Raw genomic sequence first — 16,362 nt, 5'->3', positions numbered from 1 at the left:
TATGGTTACGGTTGCTGTTTGCAAATCAAGCATAGCCCCCAAATAGGGGAGGACAACGCGGGAGCCCAAAGCGGATAGTCCTCGTCTTGGTGTCTGCCACGAGCTGATGCCCTTCTGGTCCTTGGAACAAAAGTATATCCTGCAAAGATACTTAGATAGCCAACGCCAGGAGTGGCACTGCTACACTGGGACTCGGTTGGATCGATACCCTGCCTTGAGAGTGGTTTTGCCAAACCCCGATAACTCTTGGGCTTGGGCTTACGGATGACACAGAACCAAGCTGCAAGCGTCTTGGACATGATATGACATGCAATCTTCGTGGTCTTGGGGGTTTAGATGTTATATGGTACACAGTCATACCAACCATGGGGAGGGATAGCCTGAAGATGTCAATCAGCCAGCAGAGGCTCGGCAAGACAATAATAGCAAAGACAAGACTATATCTCGTATCAGGTGCAAGATCTTACGGAGTGTCCGAAGTGGTATCAACAGCCGGATCGATGCCTGTTCATGAAGCGTATATATAGTAAGAGAAGACCGAGTCGAGAAGCAGGACACACTGGATACTTTGTCGCAGACGCTTTGAATCATTGAATTTGAAACTACTCGCCCACCCACTCGCAAGAGAGACAAGTTACATCCGAAGTCTCGTCTTCAACCATAACAAATCCCCGTTGTCTCTAAAAAAGAGGGAAACCAAACGGAATGGAACGCAAAACGTCCACATCCACCGGCAACACCATGCTCAAACGAGATCGAAGAGTCCCACCTGGTGTCCTCGACAGCGCGCGACGCACCATATGCAACAAACGCTTCGGTGAGATCGTCACCTGGGACAAATACGGCTATGAAACCAACGGCGCCGAAGCCGTGGCCACAGCAAGCTGCCTTCCCGGCGGTGGACCCCCTCTGCATTATCACACGACATACGCCGAACGATTCCAACCCATCGACGGAGACCTGAGTGTGATGCTGGGCGACGGGGCCAAACAAACCCACATTGTCGTCAAGCCCGGCGAGGCGGTCGACGTACCGATTGGAGCCAAGCATCGCTTCTTCAATGAGTCGGACAAAGAAGTCAAGTTCAGGGGCTGGGTGCTGCCGGCCCACGCCGGGTTCGAGCAGAGCCTGTACATCTTGTACGGGTTGAACAATGATGGCCTCGGCGATCCCAAGACGGGCTTGCCATCCAGTTTGTTGCACACTGCTGTGGTTGCGAATCTGGGAGATATGAGGTTTCCAGGTCTCGCGGGCGGAATGACCAATTATTTCGTCAAGATATTGGCCTGGTATGCTAGGTGGACTGGGGTTGAGGAAGAGTTGTTGAAGAAGTACTGGGATTGAAACAAGCAGACTCGACCTTGACGTGGTTTTGGGAGGCCGGTTATTGGCGTTTGAGAGTAGGAGTATTCGTCCAAGATGGTACGTGTAATATTAGTTAGTCATTTGTATGTATTGCAATGGCTTGTTAATCATTCATGTCCCGCGTTGCATGAAGTCGAGGAGAGTAGTCTGATCGTCCTCACGCTTAATAGCGTATGGTCTCCTCATGATCGGTCATCCTTCTGGACCGACGACCAAGTGGGATGTTTCCAGGGCAACATTCACATGGCTCGGTCGTAGCGATAACTTGCGTGTTCGATTACTCGTGGTCGGCCTCAGAGGCCTTTGAAGCCTAACGGAGAAAATAGGACCTGTCGCAAATAGCTTCGTCTCCCTAGTTTCCACCAAAATGGTCCCCATTTTCCCTCAATTTGACTTTCCATTCCTTCTGTCTGGCCTTGGCCTCGCGCTCCAGTCTTAGCTTCTTCTTCCGCTCGTACACGGCGCGGACCGTCCGTTTGGTGACCTCGGCGCCTTCTTCGAAATTCGCTTTTGCCAGCGCCACAACACTGTCGATCTGCTCCGGGGTATAGACAAAGTTCCAAGTAGACATATAATCGGTCTTGTCAGGGTCAACTCCTTCGACTTTCGGGTTGGGGATGAGGGGGAAATATATGACTGCAATACCAGCTTCGGGATTCGTGAGGTGGAATGTCGAGTCTTCCGGATCGTCCCATGCGAGGCGTTTGGACGGTGGAGGTTCATCGTCACTTGACCGTTCACTCTTCATTCCAACCCAAACATTGCATGGACCTAGCACCGATTCTGCATCAGGACGTTGTCCTGTGGTCGGGCTTTTTGAGATGCCGACATCTTTTGGTTTCGATGTTTTCTCCTCTCGATTCTCCTCTCGCGCTTCAGCGACCTTAATGGCTGCCTCCTGCGGCGATGTTGCTTGCGCTTCATCCAATGCTAGGGCAGTATCCTGCGGTTCAGACGACGCCTGTTGCCACCCGGCACCAATTGGCCAGCCCTTGATCCCACGTTGTTTGGCATAGCCGTCGACAACGGAAAGCCAATTCTCCTTCTGGATGTCTGCAGATGCGTCGAACGCGATGAGAATTTCAACATCACGACCGGGCCGTAAGAGCGGATATATCGGTAGGTTGTTGCTCATTCCAGCGTCCATGAGCTGAAGATGATCAGTTTTGAACACGGAGTCCGGACATGTGGAGGGTAGTTGACCCTTCATGCCGTGAACAAAGTTGGGAATAGTCGCTGGGTCGATAGGATGGATCTTCATCAGGTCCTCGTTCTTTTCCTCCACAAGGCCATCTAATCCCGCGAAACCCACAATTCCAAGCAATGCCGGTTTGATCTCCTTGTAATAGTGAGACAGAGTGGCACAGAAAGCCGAGCCCCAAATGCCGAGTAGAAGACTTTGCCGGATTTCTGGCAAGGCAACCCCAGTATCGAGCAGCTGGCCGTGACCTTTGTCGAACGGTCTGCCCAAGCTCCACGTCGGGATCCCCGCGCCAAACTCTTCACACCATACTTCCCAAGGATGCATTTCAAACCATTGAAACCATGCTTCTTTTCGCGCCTTATCCTTGATCTCCTGTTTTAGGGCCAGATTGTCTTTTGCTTCCTCCACCTCCTCTTCATCAACCGGAATCTCATGTCTTACCGCAGTGTAGATTGGCATGGGATATTCACCATTCTCGAGGTAGTTCCGTTGGTTCGACAATTTCAAATCCTGGTCGTGAACATCCAAGTCACCATGAGGCACGAGAAGCCGGGCAGCGAGCAGAAGACTGTAGATATCGACCAAGCCGAACGACGCGCCGGGGTCTCCCTTCAATTTCTCAATGAAGCCACTCAGGATGAACTTGTTGGTCGGCGCGCTGGTGACCAGTTTTAACGCCGCTGGAGGAAAAGCAATATGCGTGCCCAGGCGACCCTTCAAGTGCTTTAACAGACAACGGAAATCCTGTTTGCCGAGGGAAGAGAAGAACAGGGACTGGAGCCAGCAACTGCCACTCACTCCAGCCATGTAGGTGACGCAATCAAAGAGGCCGGCATCTTGCGTGCACAAATAACTGCTGGACCCGGCGACCATCGCTCGCAGCCCACCACCACTCCCGCACATGGCGATGGTGGGTACATCGTCCGGATGTATCTCCCCCTCGTCCACTTCAAGATATCTTGCCAATGCCTTGGTGACACGTTCCTTTCTCTTGCGACGGAACTCAAGCTCGTCTCTGCCCAGAGTGTCTCCCACGCGGACAGTGGCGTTCCACAATATTTCTGGATTGATGTTTGGGTCGTTGGCTTCTTGCCATATCTCGTCGGCCAGAGTGCCTGGCTGCATGGACAGCTCGAACTGTAACTTCTGGATCCCCTCAGGCAACAGTCTTGCCCAGCTAGGTAAGACAAAGTCGGTGATCTTGTCCGGAATGGCGCCCCATTCTATTGCCGCAATACCATCTCTGACAGCCGCAAAGTTATTTAAGAATGACGCCCATGACGTTTCTTCCTCCGGGTCTGAAGCCGGCGTGGAGTGTTCGGCATCCTTGGGTTCGGCAATGGGTTCTAGACCGACGCGGGATGGCCCGGACTTGTGATCTTCAGCCTGGACAAGGTTGCTCTGCAGGCGGCGACCGTAGGATATGAGAGAGGCATCTTGAGGAACGTGAGAGCCCGGCGGACTGTCGAGCTTGACCAGAGGACTTCTTCGCGTGTAGCTATGGACGCCGGCGCAAGCGGCTGCCACAAAAGCCGTCTGGCGCAGGCGAGAGGAGTTGAGTAGTCTTGCAGCGCTCATAGCGACCTAAGCGCTGCGAAGAGAGGCTGTCAACAGATATCGAATTCCATGCTCTGGAAGGTAAGGTTTGACGAGTAAAAGTCAACTGCGTTGACTTCAAGTTGATTGCTTCGATGCGTTCAGCATCCAAGATTTTGTTGAGACGCGGTAGTGATGATGACGTTACCAAGATACCAAGATGCTAATGTACGGGAATGGCATCCGCTGCGTTCCTGAACTAGGCCAAAAGTAACAGCTACGGTCTCCTTGCCATTTAACTCTAATGATGAAGTGTGCTAAAAAGGAAATCATCTGCCAACTGTCTCTATTGTAGCATCCACCGACATCTGATTCCCGATCTCGGGACGACCACCTTCATCAATCCATTCCATTCACCCGCTCCACCATACAATCATGCACACTATAGTACATGTAACATCCTTCGTCATACCAGCCTTTTGATACATGATCCTGAGAGCAGAGTCGTGACCGTCTAGCAGTGTACCCTCAAGCATCAGCACAGAGTCTGACCCAAGCTCGGTGGATGCCGCCAGGCAGGTGGAGCAACTCACTCGCCGACGTCAACGACGGCCAGCATGGCAGCCCCTCGTAACGCAGCGTTTGCGGAAGAAAGTGCAGAGGTGGAAGTGCTGATAGCGTCGCTGGCCAAGACCAAGGACCTGACGAAGCGAATCGCCGCCAGTCTGGTGCGGTTAGAAGTCAGCGGCCAGATCGTCAAAGAAGCGATCGGCCCGATCTACAGCAACACGCAGCAATTGGAGACCACGAGTCGAAACATCGAAAAGGTCAATGAAGCCATCGAACGACTGCGGCAGCCGCTCGACGCGCGCGGCCGCGAAGAAGGGATCATTCGGGCAGGCCCGAAGAGCTCTGGACTGCCGCAATACCTCGGGGCGCTGAGACGCGTCGACAAGGCTCTGACGGATCTAGGCTCGACCAACCTGCGAGCCAACCAAGCAGCCATATCTGAGTTCCACAACCTCCTCTTAACGGGAATCAACCAGCTCAACGATACATACCGGCAAATGCTACAGGAAGATGCCCAGCCCATCGAGCCTCTGCATTACATCACCAAACAGATCCCGTTCCCAACAATAGCACAAGACAAAGTGCAGTATCTCAGCCAGATGGCCAATGCGATCGCCTCGGCCGGCGCCCAGTCCGCGCGACTGGGCCAGCGTGACGATGACGCCGCAGCGCGCATCTACGCCGAAGTACGAGGCGACTATCTGCATAGCAGCCTGCAGAATCTCGCCACTGCGTCGATAAGCACGTCGAGACGCCGAGAAAAGGACTCGGCCATCTACCGCGAAGGCTCCAGCGGCATTGGCGCCTACGCCAACGCAGTGGAAGCCATGTTTCTCGCAGAATCCGAAAACACATCCCGGATCTTCCGCGGCGACGCGGGCAAAGTGTTGTCCATGACCTGTGCCAAAGCGCTGGCCACATTCACACGCACCCTCTCCGAACTGAACAGTGTGATCAAGTCGCGCATCCTGACCGACTGTTTCCTCGCGTACGAGATCCTCGACCTGATCACCCCTCTGGGCTACCGCCTAGAATCCCGCACCGGGCAACTGCGACCTCAAATCGTCGATGCGCTTCGGCCCGTTCGCGACACCGCCCGCGCCTCGCTCGGCGAATTGATCGTCCAGACCAAGAAACAGGCAGACTCGATCACGACGCTCCCGCCGAACGGCAGCACGATCCCGCTGGTCGCGCAGACCGCGCAACGTCTGCAGAACCTCGCCACGTTCGACCGGCCGCTGCTCGTCCTGTTGGCGTCGATTGGGGACGGTAAATGGCGCTCCGCAAACACCGCCGGCGCCGGCATGTCGTCCAATTCGAGCCTCAATCTCGAATTGACCCCCTCGACCGAAAACCCGACCCTGCTATCTCACTATCTTCTCGACATTGTCGACACGCTTCTCGGCGCCCTCAATGCCCGTTCGCAAATGCTACACTCCAAGAAATCCCTCCAGGGCATCTTCCAGCTGAACAATGTGGCCGTGCTCACTCGCGCCGTGCAGTCGTCGCCCGACCTCGCCCGCTACTTGGGGATCAATCCGCACAATGCGAAGCTCGACGCCTTCCGCAAATCCGGTTCGTCGCTGTACTTGTCCGCATGGCGTGATCCGTCGACGTATCTACTGGATACTATCCACACGACGGGGGCGGCGCGGCCGCTGTCCGGCCAAGCGATCGATAGTACGAGCATCATCAAGTCGCTGTCGTCCAAAGACAAGGACAAAATCAAGGAGAAGTTCAAGCTGTTCAATGCCAGTTTCGACGAGTTGGTCGTCAGGCATAAATCCCTGCACATGGAGAATGAAGTCCGGAGCTCTATGAGTCGTGAGATCCAGGCCATGATCGAGCCTTTGTACGCCAGATTCTGGGATCGCTATCACGAGGTCGATAAGGGGAAGGGGAAGGTTGTGAAGTACTCCAAGGGCGAACTTTCCGCCATGCTGGCGAGTTTATAAGGAGTGTGAAGATACTCCTTCTTCTCTTTCGTCTCTAGATCGTATAAAAAGGGTTGGGGTTGGACGACTGTGCGATGGCGCAGTTGGCAACAGGTTTGCAGGTCGCCAACACTGGACTGGCCTGTGAGTGGATTATTGTTTGGCTCGAGAGGTCTGCGCAGCACATGCATTCAGGGAGCATACTTCCCTCAGCTTAGGACTACGATTACGCAGATGACACATAGCAGTTGTCCGCGCAGTATGATACTCAGGCTCCGGTTCTCAGTAGCAGGAATCAACCATTTTATCATGCAGCGCCGCAAGAGGGCTGGAGTACAAACAATTCCATGTCCCCAACTCCATTGCTCCGACATTTCTCTGTTCACGCCATGGAAATGCCCGAGTCAGTCCATCCTTGAGCCGTGTTGCGCCATGCCATGCCATGCCTTGCCTTACCACGGCCCTGCCCCTATGTGACACTCATACAATAGGTACATACAGTAAAGCCCGATCAAAGTCCACCCTTTCCGTCGTCTTTTGGTATCCACGACCCCTGACATCTTGATCCATTCTTTGCATAAGACAGCTCGATCCAGCTCCTGGTCCATCTCCGGTCACAACAGATCAGTGAGGGCACGTTCTGTTCCGCGAATATTACATTGTGCGGTATGTTTCTTGAGGGTGACAGGGGCGCCGTAATCAGTTAATCCACTCAACCTCTGCCGAAAGGGGCAGGGAGGATAGCGTTGCGAATTGAATTGAGAGGAAGATGGTCAGTCGTGCGCGAGCGCAAAGCCCACTCACGGTCTGCGGAACAATTCGACAATCGCCCGCTCATCCCGCTCTCTATCCGGGTTGAGAATGAAGCGGACCGTCCCCTCACGGCCACGGTCCCCTACACGCTGTCTCACTGCGGCAATCCCGCCCGGAATACTAGTTGCAGCGGTACTCGCGCTGGCGACTCCGGAGCTGCTATTGGTGCTGGGACTGGTGATGGCGTCTTTCGGACTGACGTTCTTGCTGGACGAGCGAGAATGCGACCCATTCGCTTTTGCATTGCCGTTGAGTCCACCGGCCGGGCCGTAGCCTCTGTAAGGCGCGTCGCCAGGTCTGTCAACCCACTCTGTGTACCGTGGCAGATGTTTCTCTTCGGACTCGAGATTCAGAGGAATGCGGACCTCGAGAAACGTGTCGACGGGGAAATCGGGCCCGACGGTTGTCGAGGTGCGGTGGTGCGTATACAGTTCGAGTAGGTCAAGCAGGGTTTCCATGACCATCCCGCGATCAATCTTCCAGGTCGCATAGTCTCTACCCTGCCAGATGTCTTGATTTTCTTCGCCCAGAAGGCGTCCGGCGAGCTCGAGGCAGGCGAACGCCATGGTTGCCGTCTGCTGCTTGAGCGGCGCGAAGGTGCGGTACAAGTCCAGACTCATGACATAGGCTGTCTTGACCACGGGAGAGGACTTTTGAAAATCGTAGTACTTGGCCAGCTTGATCAGGAATTCCTGCGGGTGGCGGTTGCGGAAGTCGAAGCCTGACGCTTCGAGCATGAGTCGTTCAAGACCGATGATGGTACGTGATTGATGTTCGAAGACCTAATAGATAATATGAGCTGTCAGCGTCCCCATAGCGCTACCTTGTCAGAGAATTGGGAGGCATTCGTGATGCGTACCTGATCGTCGGGAGACAGATGCTCTGGGCGTGGGACTTTGAGATTATGCGCCGCGCAGAGAATATCCCGCGATTTCTTGAGCGTGTCTTCGATCTTGCAGGCCGTGAATAACGCCGCGGCTGCTGCGTCCTGTACATCAACGTGTCAGTATGCGCGTTTGCCAAAGTGAAGCCGCCCCGCACTCACCACGAAACTGTACTCGCCATCGGAGTGTTGCAAGCGAAACTTGTGGTAATAGACGACTGCTGTGTTGAATGTCTTGACGGGCCTGCATCAGGTCGTCAGCAGCAAGATCTTGACGTTTGATAACCCGCAACAACAAGTTGATAACATAATTGCCTCGCTGGTAGTTCAAGCAACTGGGTAGAAAGCCTCACAATTTCAATGCTCGTCTGACATTGTCGATCCACTGCACACCGGCCAGTCTGATACTATCTTCTCGGGCCTGCGTGACACCAGTCTCACGTAGACAATCCTGGATCTCCTGCTCGAAAACGTAACCTTTGGCGACCTGGACAAAGTTCGGTAGTCGACCCTGCCGCCGCGCCGTCTCACCGCTGCCGACCCCGTTCATCGTGAGTTGATGACTGTGAGGCTCGATGCCACCACATCCGCACAGATTATTCAAGGGTTTCTCGGGCAGGTGGTTGACAGGTTCGCTTGCAGGAGTGAGGGGCAGTTGTTGAACTCGAGGACTCTGAGCCTGAACCTGGGCCGGAGTCTGAGTCTCGTCAAGTTCGATCTCGAAGTTCAAGTCCAGCGACTCGGAACCGGAGAAACTGGCCGGGCTTGGCACGCCCCGGTCGCCGGAGGGTGCAGTCACGTGAACGCCTTCAGGGGCCATGGTTCATGCTGTGAACAATCGTCTTTCTTTGGTGAACAATCTGGATGGCATAAAGAACTGTCTGTGCAAGAGAAGTGAGAGGAAGCAAATTCAAACTCTACGCCAATATGACAAACACTGGCTGGCAGATTTAGTCGCTGCGCTGTGGAAGAACGCACTCTAGAGGTATATCTCAAACAACGTGCCATGCCGCCTACCAGACGACAAGAGGGTTCACTCGAATTGCACATCAAACGCAGGGTAATATGATTTTATCCATGATCTCTAAAACATCTTCACCATGAGATTACTGACAGAGCACGCTTGTGTCCTTAATGATACCACACCAGCTGCAATAGTAGGCATTCATGCCTGTTCGTCCAAACGCCAGGAACAATGCAACGAGCGGGCACAATGATGATGCAGCCACGATTGACACCAGTCTGTCCATGGTTTTCCGGCAGCCATGATTGCTGCGACTGTTCCGCCACTCTGGTCCAGGGACTGGGTACACACCGGACAGTCCAGACTATGATTCAGACTTGGAATCCACTTTCTTGGACTCCCGTCCAGCGTCAGCCTCGCCGTCGTCATCCTCTCTCGCGCGCTTCGTTCCCGTAGTGGCAGCTGCATCAGCTTGGACACTTTCGGCAACAGTATTGGCGGTCTTGCTCGAGGCATCGGCGGCGCCGCTCTGTTCCGTGTTCTCAACGTTGTCTGCCGCTTGTTGCCTATCCCCATCTTTCTTTGTCTCGGCCTCGACCGCAGCCTTTGCTTTCGCGAGTGCCTCATCTCGTCCGCCGTCATGTTTTGGCTTCGGAGACTCCTGCGACGATGATTTGACAGTGGGGATGCCTCTATGATTGGGTTAGCCTTGTTTGCCTTGCTTTTAGAATCATTTCAAACTGGCACTCACCTGTCGTCCATCTCGGGGCCATTGTTTCTGCTACCCCGGCCACCCTTGAAGTCACGATCTCTGTTGCCACGTTTCTTGTCATCTCTGAATCCATGCTTTCGATCTTCGTCTCGGCGCGTTCTCCAGTCTCGGCTGTCGTCGTCATCGCGCTTTCGCTTTCCGTCCCGACCACCGCGGCCATCTCGACCACCACGGTCATTTCTGCGGTTCTTCTCGTGTCTGTTATTAGGTCGGATCTTGCCCGCTTTGATGTCGTCCACCTTTTTATCACAGTACTCCTTCTTGCTCATGATCTGCAGGTCCTTGCCTTTGAACTGGGGCTTCGGGTCGAGATCGAGAAATGCCTTGGCCAGTTCTTCGGTTTCAAACTCGACGAAGACGCTGCCTTTGAAGATCTTGTCATCAGTGCGTCGGAGCCGCACAGCATTTGTCGGGCCATATGGAGCAAAGAAAGCCTCGATATCGAACTGCGTGCTGGGGACTTCCTCGCCGAATCCTTTGGCGTAGACAGTCCGTGGCATGGCACGGTCCTCGAAGATTCGCACTGCATTGGGGTCAGGCCCGTCGTTGAGGCTCTCGGGAAGTGGCTCTCGTCGGCGAACAGATGTCTCGTCATCTGTGAGTTCGAGGAACTTGGACTCTCGCATCGCCTCGACAATGGCCTCGAATGGCTGGAAGTGTCGCATACGTTTGAAAGAGTGAATGATCTTGAGTTCTACAGGATTGTTCCGGCTTCCGCCAACTTTTCCGAGAAGAAACTTGTCGTGTGGGAGGTTTGAGTCGGAGAAGTAGAATTCAACCTAGGAGGGGCAGTTAGTTCAACGCTCAATCATCCTCCATCGTACCAGATTGGTGTGTACCTGTTTGCGAATAGCCACCGGATCACTGCTGGTTTCCTGTGACACGAGGTCTGACTTGATGTTGTCCCGGTAGTTGCGAGACCCATGGCCATTCTGACCGCCCCGACCACGACCCCGACCGCTATGCTCAGACCGATCTCGACGCTCCTGCTTCTCGTTGGAATCCTCTCTCTTTTCGACAGTAGTCTCTGTTCCAGATTCACCCTTCACCTCTTCTGAGACCGCATCGGCAGGTTCCGCTGTAGTCCCACTCGATGCCTCCGCACCATTTGTTTCGGTTGACTCCTCTTTAGACTCTGACTCGCCTTGCAGCTCGGCTAGCATCTTTTTCGCATCCTCCGCTGCCTGGGCATTTTGATCGACCGGAGTCTGCAGCGCGTCCGTGACCGCTTCTTCGACAGACATCTTGACCGGGAAAACTTTCGCTTGATGGACGTTCACAATGGCGGAGAAGTAGAGTAGTAGTTTGCTCGAAATTTGGGGAATAGCGTTTGAGACGAGCGCAGAATGCTGATCGCCCGCACCAGGGAGAAGGAATTACGTGGCGCGATGAGGACGGTGCATCAAGAATTTTTGAGATCAAATAAGCCGGTTGAAGGACTCTTGCAGACTTGGCTGGATCTTTTCACAAAGCAAGATCGATCAATAACTGAGTAGTGAGGCCCTCTGTCCTGTGCAGTAACATACTGGGACGCCCAAAAATTTCTGCGGGGCGGGAAATCTTGGCACCTAAAGACAACCTGAACGTTAAGATAACATGTATGTACTAAAATCTGCCCCGAGCTCACGTGTGACTAACCTCTAAGCGTGCTGCTTTAGACCCTCCTGCTCGCGACTCACCTCTGCACCCCACCCTCTCTCACCTCTACACCCACCTTCCTACTCACCCTCACCCACCCTCACTCACCCTCGCGCGCCCATGTCGGAACCTTATTGAGAGGTGTTCTGACCTCTGAGTCTGCAAGTAATTTAGCAGAATCAACTTCAGATGCCAATGACAACATCTGAGCCCGGGGGAGGCCAACAACAGACCCTGTGTGATTGTGTGATTGTGTGATAATCGGTGCCTCCTCTCATACGCATTGGATGCATGTGCACCCGACGGGATGGGCCGCCCAATCCTCACCTTCATTGATGCAGCACCGGTAGAGAAGGCTCAAGCATTGGAGGTTCGTCGGCAAGTTAGGTCGCATGCAGCTAAGGCCGCTTCCCTCAAGGACGTATCTGCGGCAGACGATGGATTGTCGTCCTCATCAAACGCAAACGCGGCGGGCAAGAAGAAACGGCGACGAAAATATCCGAGTTGGACTGTCCAAATTGGACGCGGCGAGCAACAAGCAGCAGGTCTGAGTCTCGAGTCCAGCAGGAGTCTGTTGACTTCGCTTTCGGGGACGGGAATGATCCCGGCTTCGAGGAGTGCGGTCTATCATCAACCTTTCGTTTCCGCGGTGCTGCATAATTGTAAGTGCAGTGGGACATCCGGACTACAATCCAATACAGAGTCACGATGATCAAGTTTTAACTGACCAGTGCAGATCTTCAACACCTCGCCGTGGCCATCCCTGAGATTGATGGAGAAGGAGAAGGTCAAACCGCCTTGCTTCGGACTCGATGGTTTCCCATGGTTCTGAACTCCCCAATTGTCTTCCAAGTCATTGTCCTGTTCTCTGCGTCTCATTATGCCTCACAGCGGCAAGACATGGCATTTCCCGAGACCATTCTTTCGCTCAAACAATACGCTCTCCGGGGAATAGCAGAGAGTCTGTCATCGGCTTCACAGGGCATGGTGGTTCGAGATGAACTGATTGCTGCAACCGCAAAGATGGCGAGTTATGAGGCGGTTTTCGGCGACGAGGATGCATATCATTCGCACATGAAAGGAGTCGAGGACATGCTGAGAGTGAGGGGAGGTCTGGACGCCCTTGGTCTGGGAGGGTTTCTGGCGAGGCTCCTCATTTTCATCGATACGAATTCGGCATTCCTTCTCAACACCCATTTGCACCTGACGGACTCGTCATTTCCAAGGTTGGAGCCTTTTCTTCTGCCCAACCCGAGTCGCTTCGTTGGCGAAGTTTGAAGACGCTGTGGATGATTTAATCAATCTGTTCTGTTAAGACCACCCAGAGGCACAGAGGCACAGAGGACCAGCGAGGTTTGGAAATTCTGTGAGAAAGTTGTCAACGCTGAGGACAACATCAAGAGATCGGCATCGCTCAGCGAGCGAACAAAGTTGAATTGGCCCCCGGCATAATTGAAAAGGCGTTGGTGAAAAAGGGGAAGAAGGGTCTTCGATCAGGCAGGATAGCCCGTGAACATGATGGATACCTCGATGCATTTGCGGCGTTGGTCAGGATGCAGAGGTCTCTCTCCTGGTGATGAAGAGCCTAGTTATTGATGGTGGACTCGGACAGTGGTATATCTCGTTCAGTTAGCAGTGCTGAAGGCGTCTTCGAGCAGCGTTGTGCCATGCGAGACAGCTCGAGGCTGGCATGGTGATTACTTGGGGCAAATTCCAGGCATGATCCGCATGCATCCCGCGCCGAATTCTGTAGAGCTCTGGAATCCATCAGTGATCAGCATGTTCCCACGTGTTGCGGCACATGGAAGAAATGAATTCTTCGCTTGCGACAATCTTGGGCCGATGACAGTATGCAATGCCACGGGCACAGTGACAATTTGACGAGAGGGTAGTACGGTATATCGCTCTCGATGACCACGCTGGCAGACGGTGTGTGGGTGACAGATTATGGGATGGCTATCTAGGGGAATCCAGCGGTATAAGACCGAGTCTCTTCCATCAGCGATACTAATATATTGGTCGTCTGCAACCAATGTCCCGGAAATGCTATTAATTCGTGGTATCCACTATCCCTCCCTATCAAAGTCATATCTCAAAGTCCCACATCAATCTTACCAATATACCTGGCCTTTCTGCAGCCTGGCCCTTTCTCTTGCCTTGCTCTCGCCGGAAAGCCGATACTTGATATGCGCGATCTCATCTGAGCCGACCTCTGGCGATATATCGTGCTGCTCTGGCACCGTCGGGTATACGTGCAAAGTGACCGGAGTCCTGAGCTTCCCCGACAATCCGGCACCTGCAATGGACTCGGATTTGTCAGGCTCATAGCCTGAGAGAACGGCCGTGATTCCGAATCCCTTTCCCAAAGGCACCCTATGCAGCCAGACCGTCACAGCTAGGGCAGCAAGTGTGATGGCTGGTTCGACGGCAAGGACGAGGTACAGAAGTCCATTATACCTTTTTGCATTCAGCGTAGGCCGAATCGAGACAAATTTGGCGTCGTAGGAGTGTAGGTTCCAGCATAGTGCGAGTCCTTAAAGCTCTGGCCATCATCAAGCATGTATAATGCTCTCGCCCAGTACATCGTAGCCACCGACATAACATATGTGGCGTTCAACCAGTCCATCTGCGTCGATCCAGTGTTTGGTGCCATATGGTGAAAATAATGTTGCCCAAAAGGCAGCGCGTCGTAGTCTATAACTCCCATGTTCGATCCAGATAGAATCGAAGAGTCGGCAATGGGATTCGGATCGCACTCGCCACTGACAAGAATAATCATTGTTTCATTCACATGCCAACGGGCTGAGCATGTGGTTCGGCTCAAGCTATACTTGTTCGCTGTCCGCCTGAAACGCGCAATGTCTTCATCATCCAAGTCGTGGTAAGATGTCATGCCACCCCAATCAGATGACTTGGTGTAGATGCCGTAGAAAAATTCCGAGTTGTTGCGACACGGCAGCATGCCCAGGCGATCGCGCAGGCCAGCGTAGAGATAAATCGTGCGGAGACCGCCCGTTACTATACCGTTGTGGTCGATTGAACCTTCTACAAAATCACTCCAAGTCGTGTCGTTGGTCCGGAAATCACTCGACAGATCTTGGACTGCCAGGTAGGCGTTGACCGTTGCACTAATGTGCCAAACTTCACCATTATGCGTTCGTTTCTGTAGATCGAGCAAGGTGGTAGTGATAGGAACGTCCAGGATAGCTGCGGATGTGTTGCTGAGTAGCAGTGTGTTATATCCATATGCCACTGGAAATTTGTCCTCCGTAGGGTAAGGCTGAGGGTCATATTGAGCGGCGGTGAGAAAGGCGCTCATCGATGAGATGGACAAATAGACAGAGTCAGCAGGCGGTGCCCAGGTTCCAAGCCGCGGGAAAGAGACCCCAAACTCAGGTCTCAGAAGACTCACGCTGACCTCTGCGCTACTGGTGCCCCCTAAGAATCGTTTGTATGCCGCCGAGAGTCCTAAAGGGATGGCAACGACAATGATCAATGCGAGTCTCCACCCTAGGCTGGTCGTGGACAAAAACGCCCTGCCTGTCAATAGTGCTTCGTAGTTTTGTAACCTTGATTTGCCAAAGCGGGCTTCCAAGAGGACAAAGGCATATGGAAGGACTGTACGCCTGGAGTAGCGTTAGCCTACAAGGTCTGTATCGGGATAAGCTGCAATTCAATGGAGTCAAGGACAGCTTCATGGAAGTCTTACATGCATTGACCCATGATGCCTAGGATCAAACCAATGACAACGATTTGACCCGAATATTGCAGAGACCATGAAATACTCCAATCAGGTATAATGGTAACAACCCCAAGAAGGTAGGAAATCAAAGAGAATGCGACGGCCGCTAGATCACTGACCGCGAAAAGAGGTTTCTTCTCGGGCTTTCCTAAGGCTGGATCCCAAGCACTGATTCTGGCTGGGACTGGCCTCCGGCGTGGTGTTTGGCCATGGTTACTGATTGAAACGATAGTCGGGTCGAGCACAGGCTCGTTGTTCAGATCTGCTGCTGTTTGTTCCATCGCTGCGATCTATGTGTTTGCGACCGGTATAGAGGAGGCTGTAGAAGGGGGAGAATCATTACTTTTGAAGCCATGTGCTCGGATGGAAAGCAAGTCATCGTATCCAGAGCCTCGGTTGGCCTGCATTTCGCATGTAATCATTCGCTCGCTTTTGACGGCAGGCAGGTCTGGGGCGGAGTTGCCGCTGTTACACAAGAAACGCGCGTCCCTCTCGATGACCCTGCCAAAAGCCTTTGATAGGCTGTATAATGCAGAGAATTGAATCCCTACAGCAAATCCATCAAACACATGAGGCAGTGCCAATGGCTGAGGCAATCTCGCTGCGGGCGGCCTGAGCTCCAGGCGGGAGCGGTACTCATGCACAAGCTGGCACAGACACGAGATGGTGGCAGGGACCCGTAAAGCTTTTCAGGATCTAGAAGGGAAGCTCGACTCCTTAGCCAAGCTATCGTCATGCATGGGTCTTTTGTCGATTGCCGCCTGCAGACGGTCAGCTGGGCAGGTATACTCCTTTTATTTTCAGATTTCGCGTACTGAGCAGCGGTAGGCGCCAGTATTTTGGGGATTTAAGGATAGGTCAGCGGGCTGGCTGTAACGGGAAGCTGTCCTTGTCACCGGCGTCAGGAAGTTCTCAGTCCACATAGATCGGCGTGACGGCAT

The 16,362-nt window shown here is 53.4% G+C and overlaps 7 protein-coding genes across 7 annotated transcripts; 3 read left to right on the top strand and 4 right to left on the bottom strand.

The window, feature by feature from the left end:
- Positions 1 to 705: 705 nt before the first annotated feature.
- Positions 706 to 1,344, top strand: A1O1_07764 (uncharacterized protein; the record flags this gene model as incomplete). The annotated part of the gene is made up of 1 exon (XM_007728630.1): positions 706 to 1,344. One exon carries the CDS (start codon positions 706 to 708, stop codon positions 1,342 to 1,344), a length of 639 nt encoding a protein of 212 aa, XP_007726820.1.
- A 373-nt stretch (positions 1,345 to 1,717) lies between these two features.
- A1O1_07763 (phospholipase A2) lies at positions 1,718 to 4,147 on the bottom strand (the record flags this gene model as incomplete). The annotated part of the gene is made up of 1 exon (XM_007728629.1): positions 1,718 to 4,147. One exon carries the CDS (start codon positions 4,145 to 4,147, stop codon positions 1,718 to 1,720), a length of 2,430 nt encoding a protein of 809 aa, XP_007726819.1.
- Positions 4,148 to 4,722: 575 nt separating this feature from the next.
- Positions 4,723 to 6,630, top strand: A1O1_07762 (uncharacterized protein; the record flags this gene model as incomplete). The annotated part of the gene is made up of 1 exon (XM_007728628.1): positions 4,723 to 6,630. The coding sequence occupies one exon, from the start codon at positions 4,723 to 4,725 to the stop codon at positions 6,628 to 6,630; it is 1,908 nt and encodes a 635-aa protein (XP_007726818.1).
- A 779-nt stretch (positions 6,631 to 7,409) lies between these two features.
- A1O1_07761 (uncharacterized protein) lies at positions 7,410 to 8,855 on the bottom strand (the record flags this gene model as incomplete). The annotated part of the gene is made up of 4 exons (XM_007728627.1): positions 7,410 to 8,204; positions 8,282 to 8,410; positions 8,468 to 8,549; positions 8,659 to 8,855. The coding sequence occupies 4 exons, from the start codon at positions 8,853 to 8,855 to the stop codon at positions 7,410 to 7,412; spliced, it is 1,203 nt and encodes a 400-aa protein (XP_007726817.1).
- Positions 8,856 to 9,633: 778 nt separating this feature from the next.
- A1O1_07760 (lupus La protein) lies at positions 9,634 to 11,285 on the bottom strand (the record flags this gene model as incomplete). Its single annotated transcript, XM_007728626.1, has 3 exons — positions 9,634 to 9,961; positions 10,021 to 10,820; positions 10,881 to 11,285. The coding sequence occupies 3 exons, from the start codon at positions 11,283 to 11,285 to the stop codon at positions 9,634 to 9,636; spliced, it is 1,533 nt and encodes a 510-aa protein (XP_007726816.1).
- Positions 11,286 to 11,986: 701 nt separating this feature from the next.
- A1O1_07759 (uncharacterized protein) lies at positions 11,987 to 12,957 on the top strand (the record flags this gene model as incomplete). Its single annotated transcript, XM_007728625.1, has 2 exons — positions 11,987 to 12,341; positions 12,416 to 12,957. The coding sequence occupies 2 exons, from the start codon at positions 11,987 to 11,989 to the stop codon at positions 12,955 to 12,957; spliced, it is 897 nt and encodes a 298-aa protein (XP_007726815.1).
- A 1,189-nt stretch (positions 12,958 to 14,146) lies between these two features.
- A1O1_07758 (uncharacterized protein) lies at positions 14,147 to 15,702 on the bottom strand (the record flags this gene model as incomplete). The annotated part of the gene is made up of 2 exons (XM_007728624.1): positions 14,147 to 15,305; positions 15,389 to 15,702. The coding sequence occupies 2 exons, from the start codon at positions 15,700 to 15,702 to the stop codon at positions 14,147 to 14,149; spliced, it is 1,473 nt and encodes a 490-aa protein (XP_007726814.1).
- Between the last annotated feature and the right edge of the window lie 660 nt (positions 15,703 to 16,362).

Source organism: Capronia coronata (assembly GCF_000585585.1).
Source record: "Capronia coronata CBS 617.96 chromosome Unknown acBCG-supercont1.7, whole genome shotgun sequence".
Lineage (NCBI taxonomy): Eukaryota > Fungi > Ascomycota > Eurotiomycetes > Chaetothyriales > Herpotrichiellaceae > Capronia > Capronia coronata.
The sequence above is the reverse complement of the archived record's forward strand: the minus strand, read 5'-3'. Positions and strand labels throughout refer to the sequence as shown.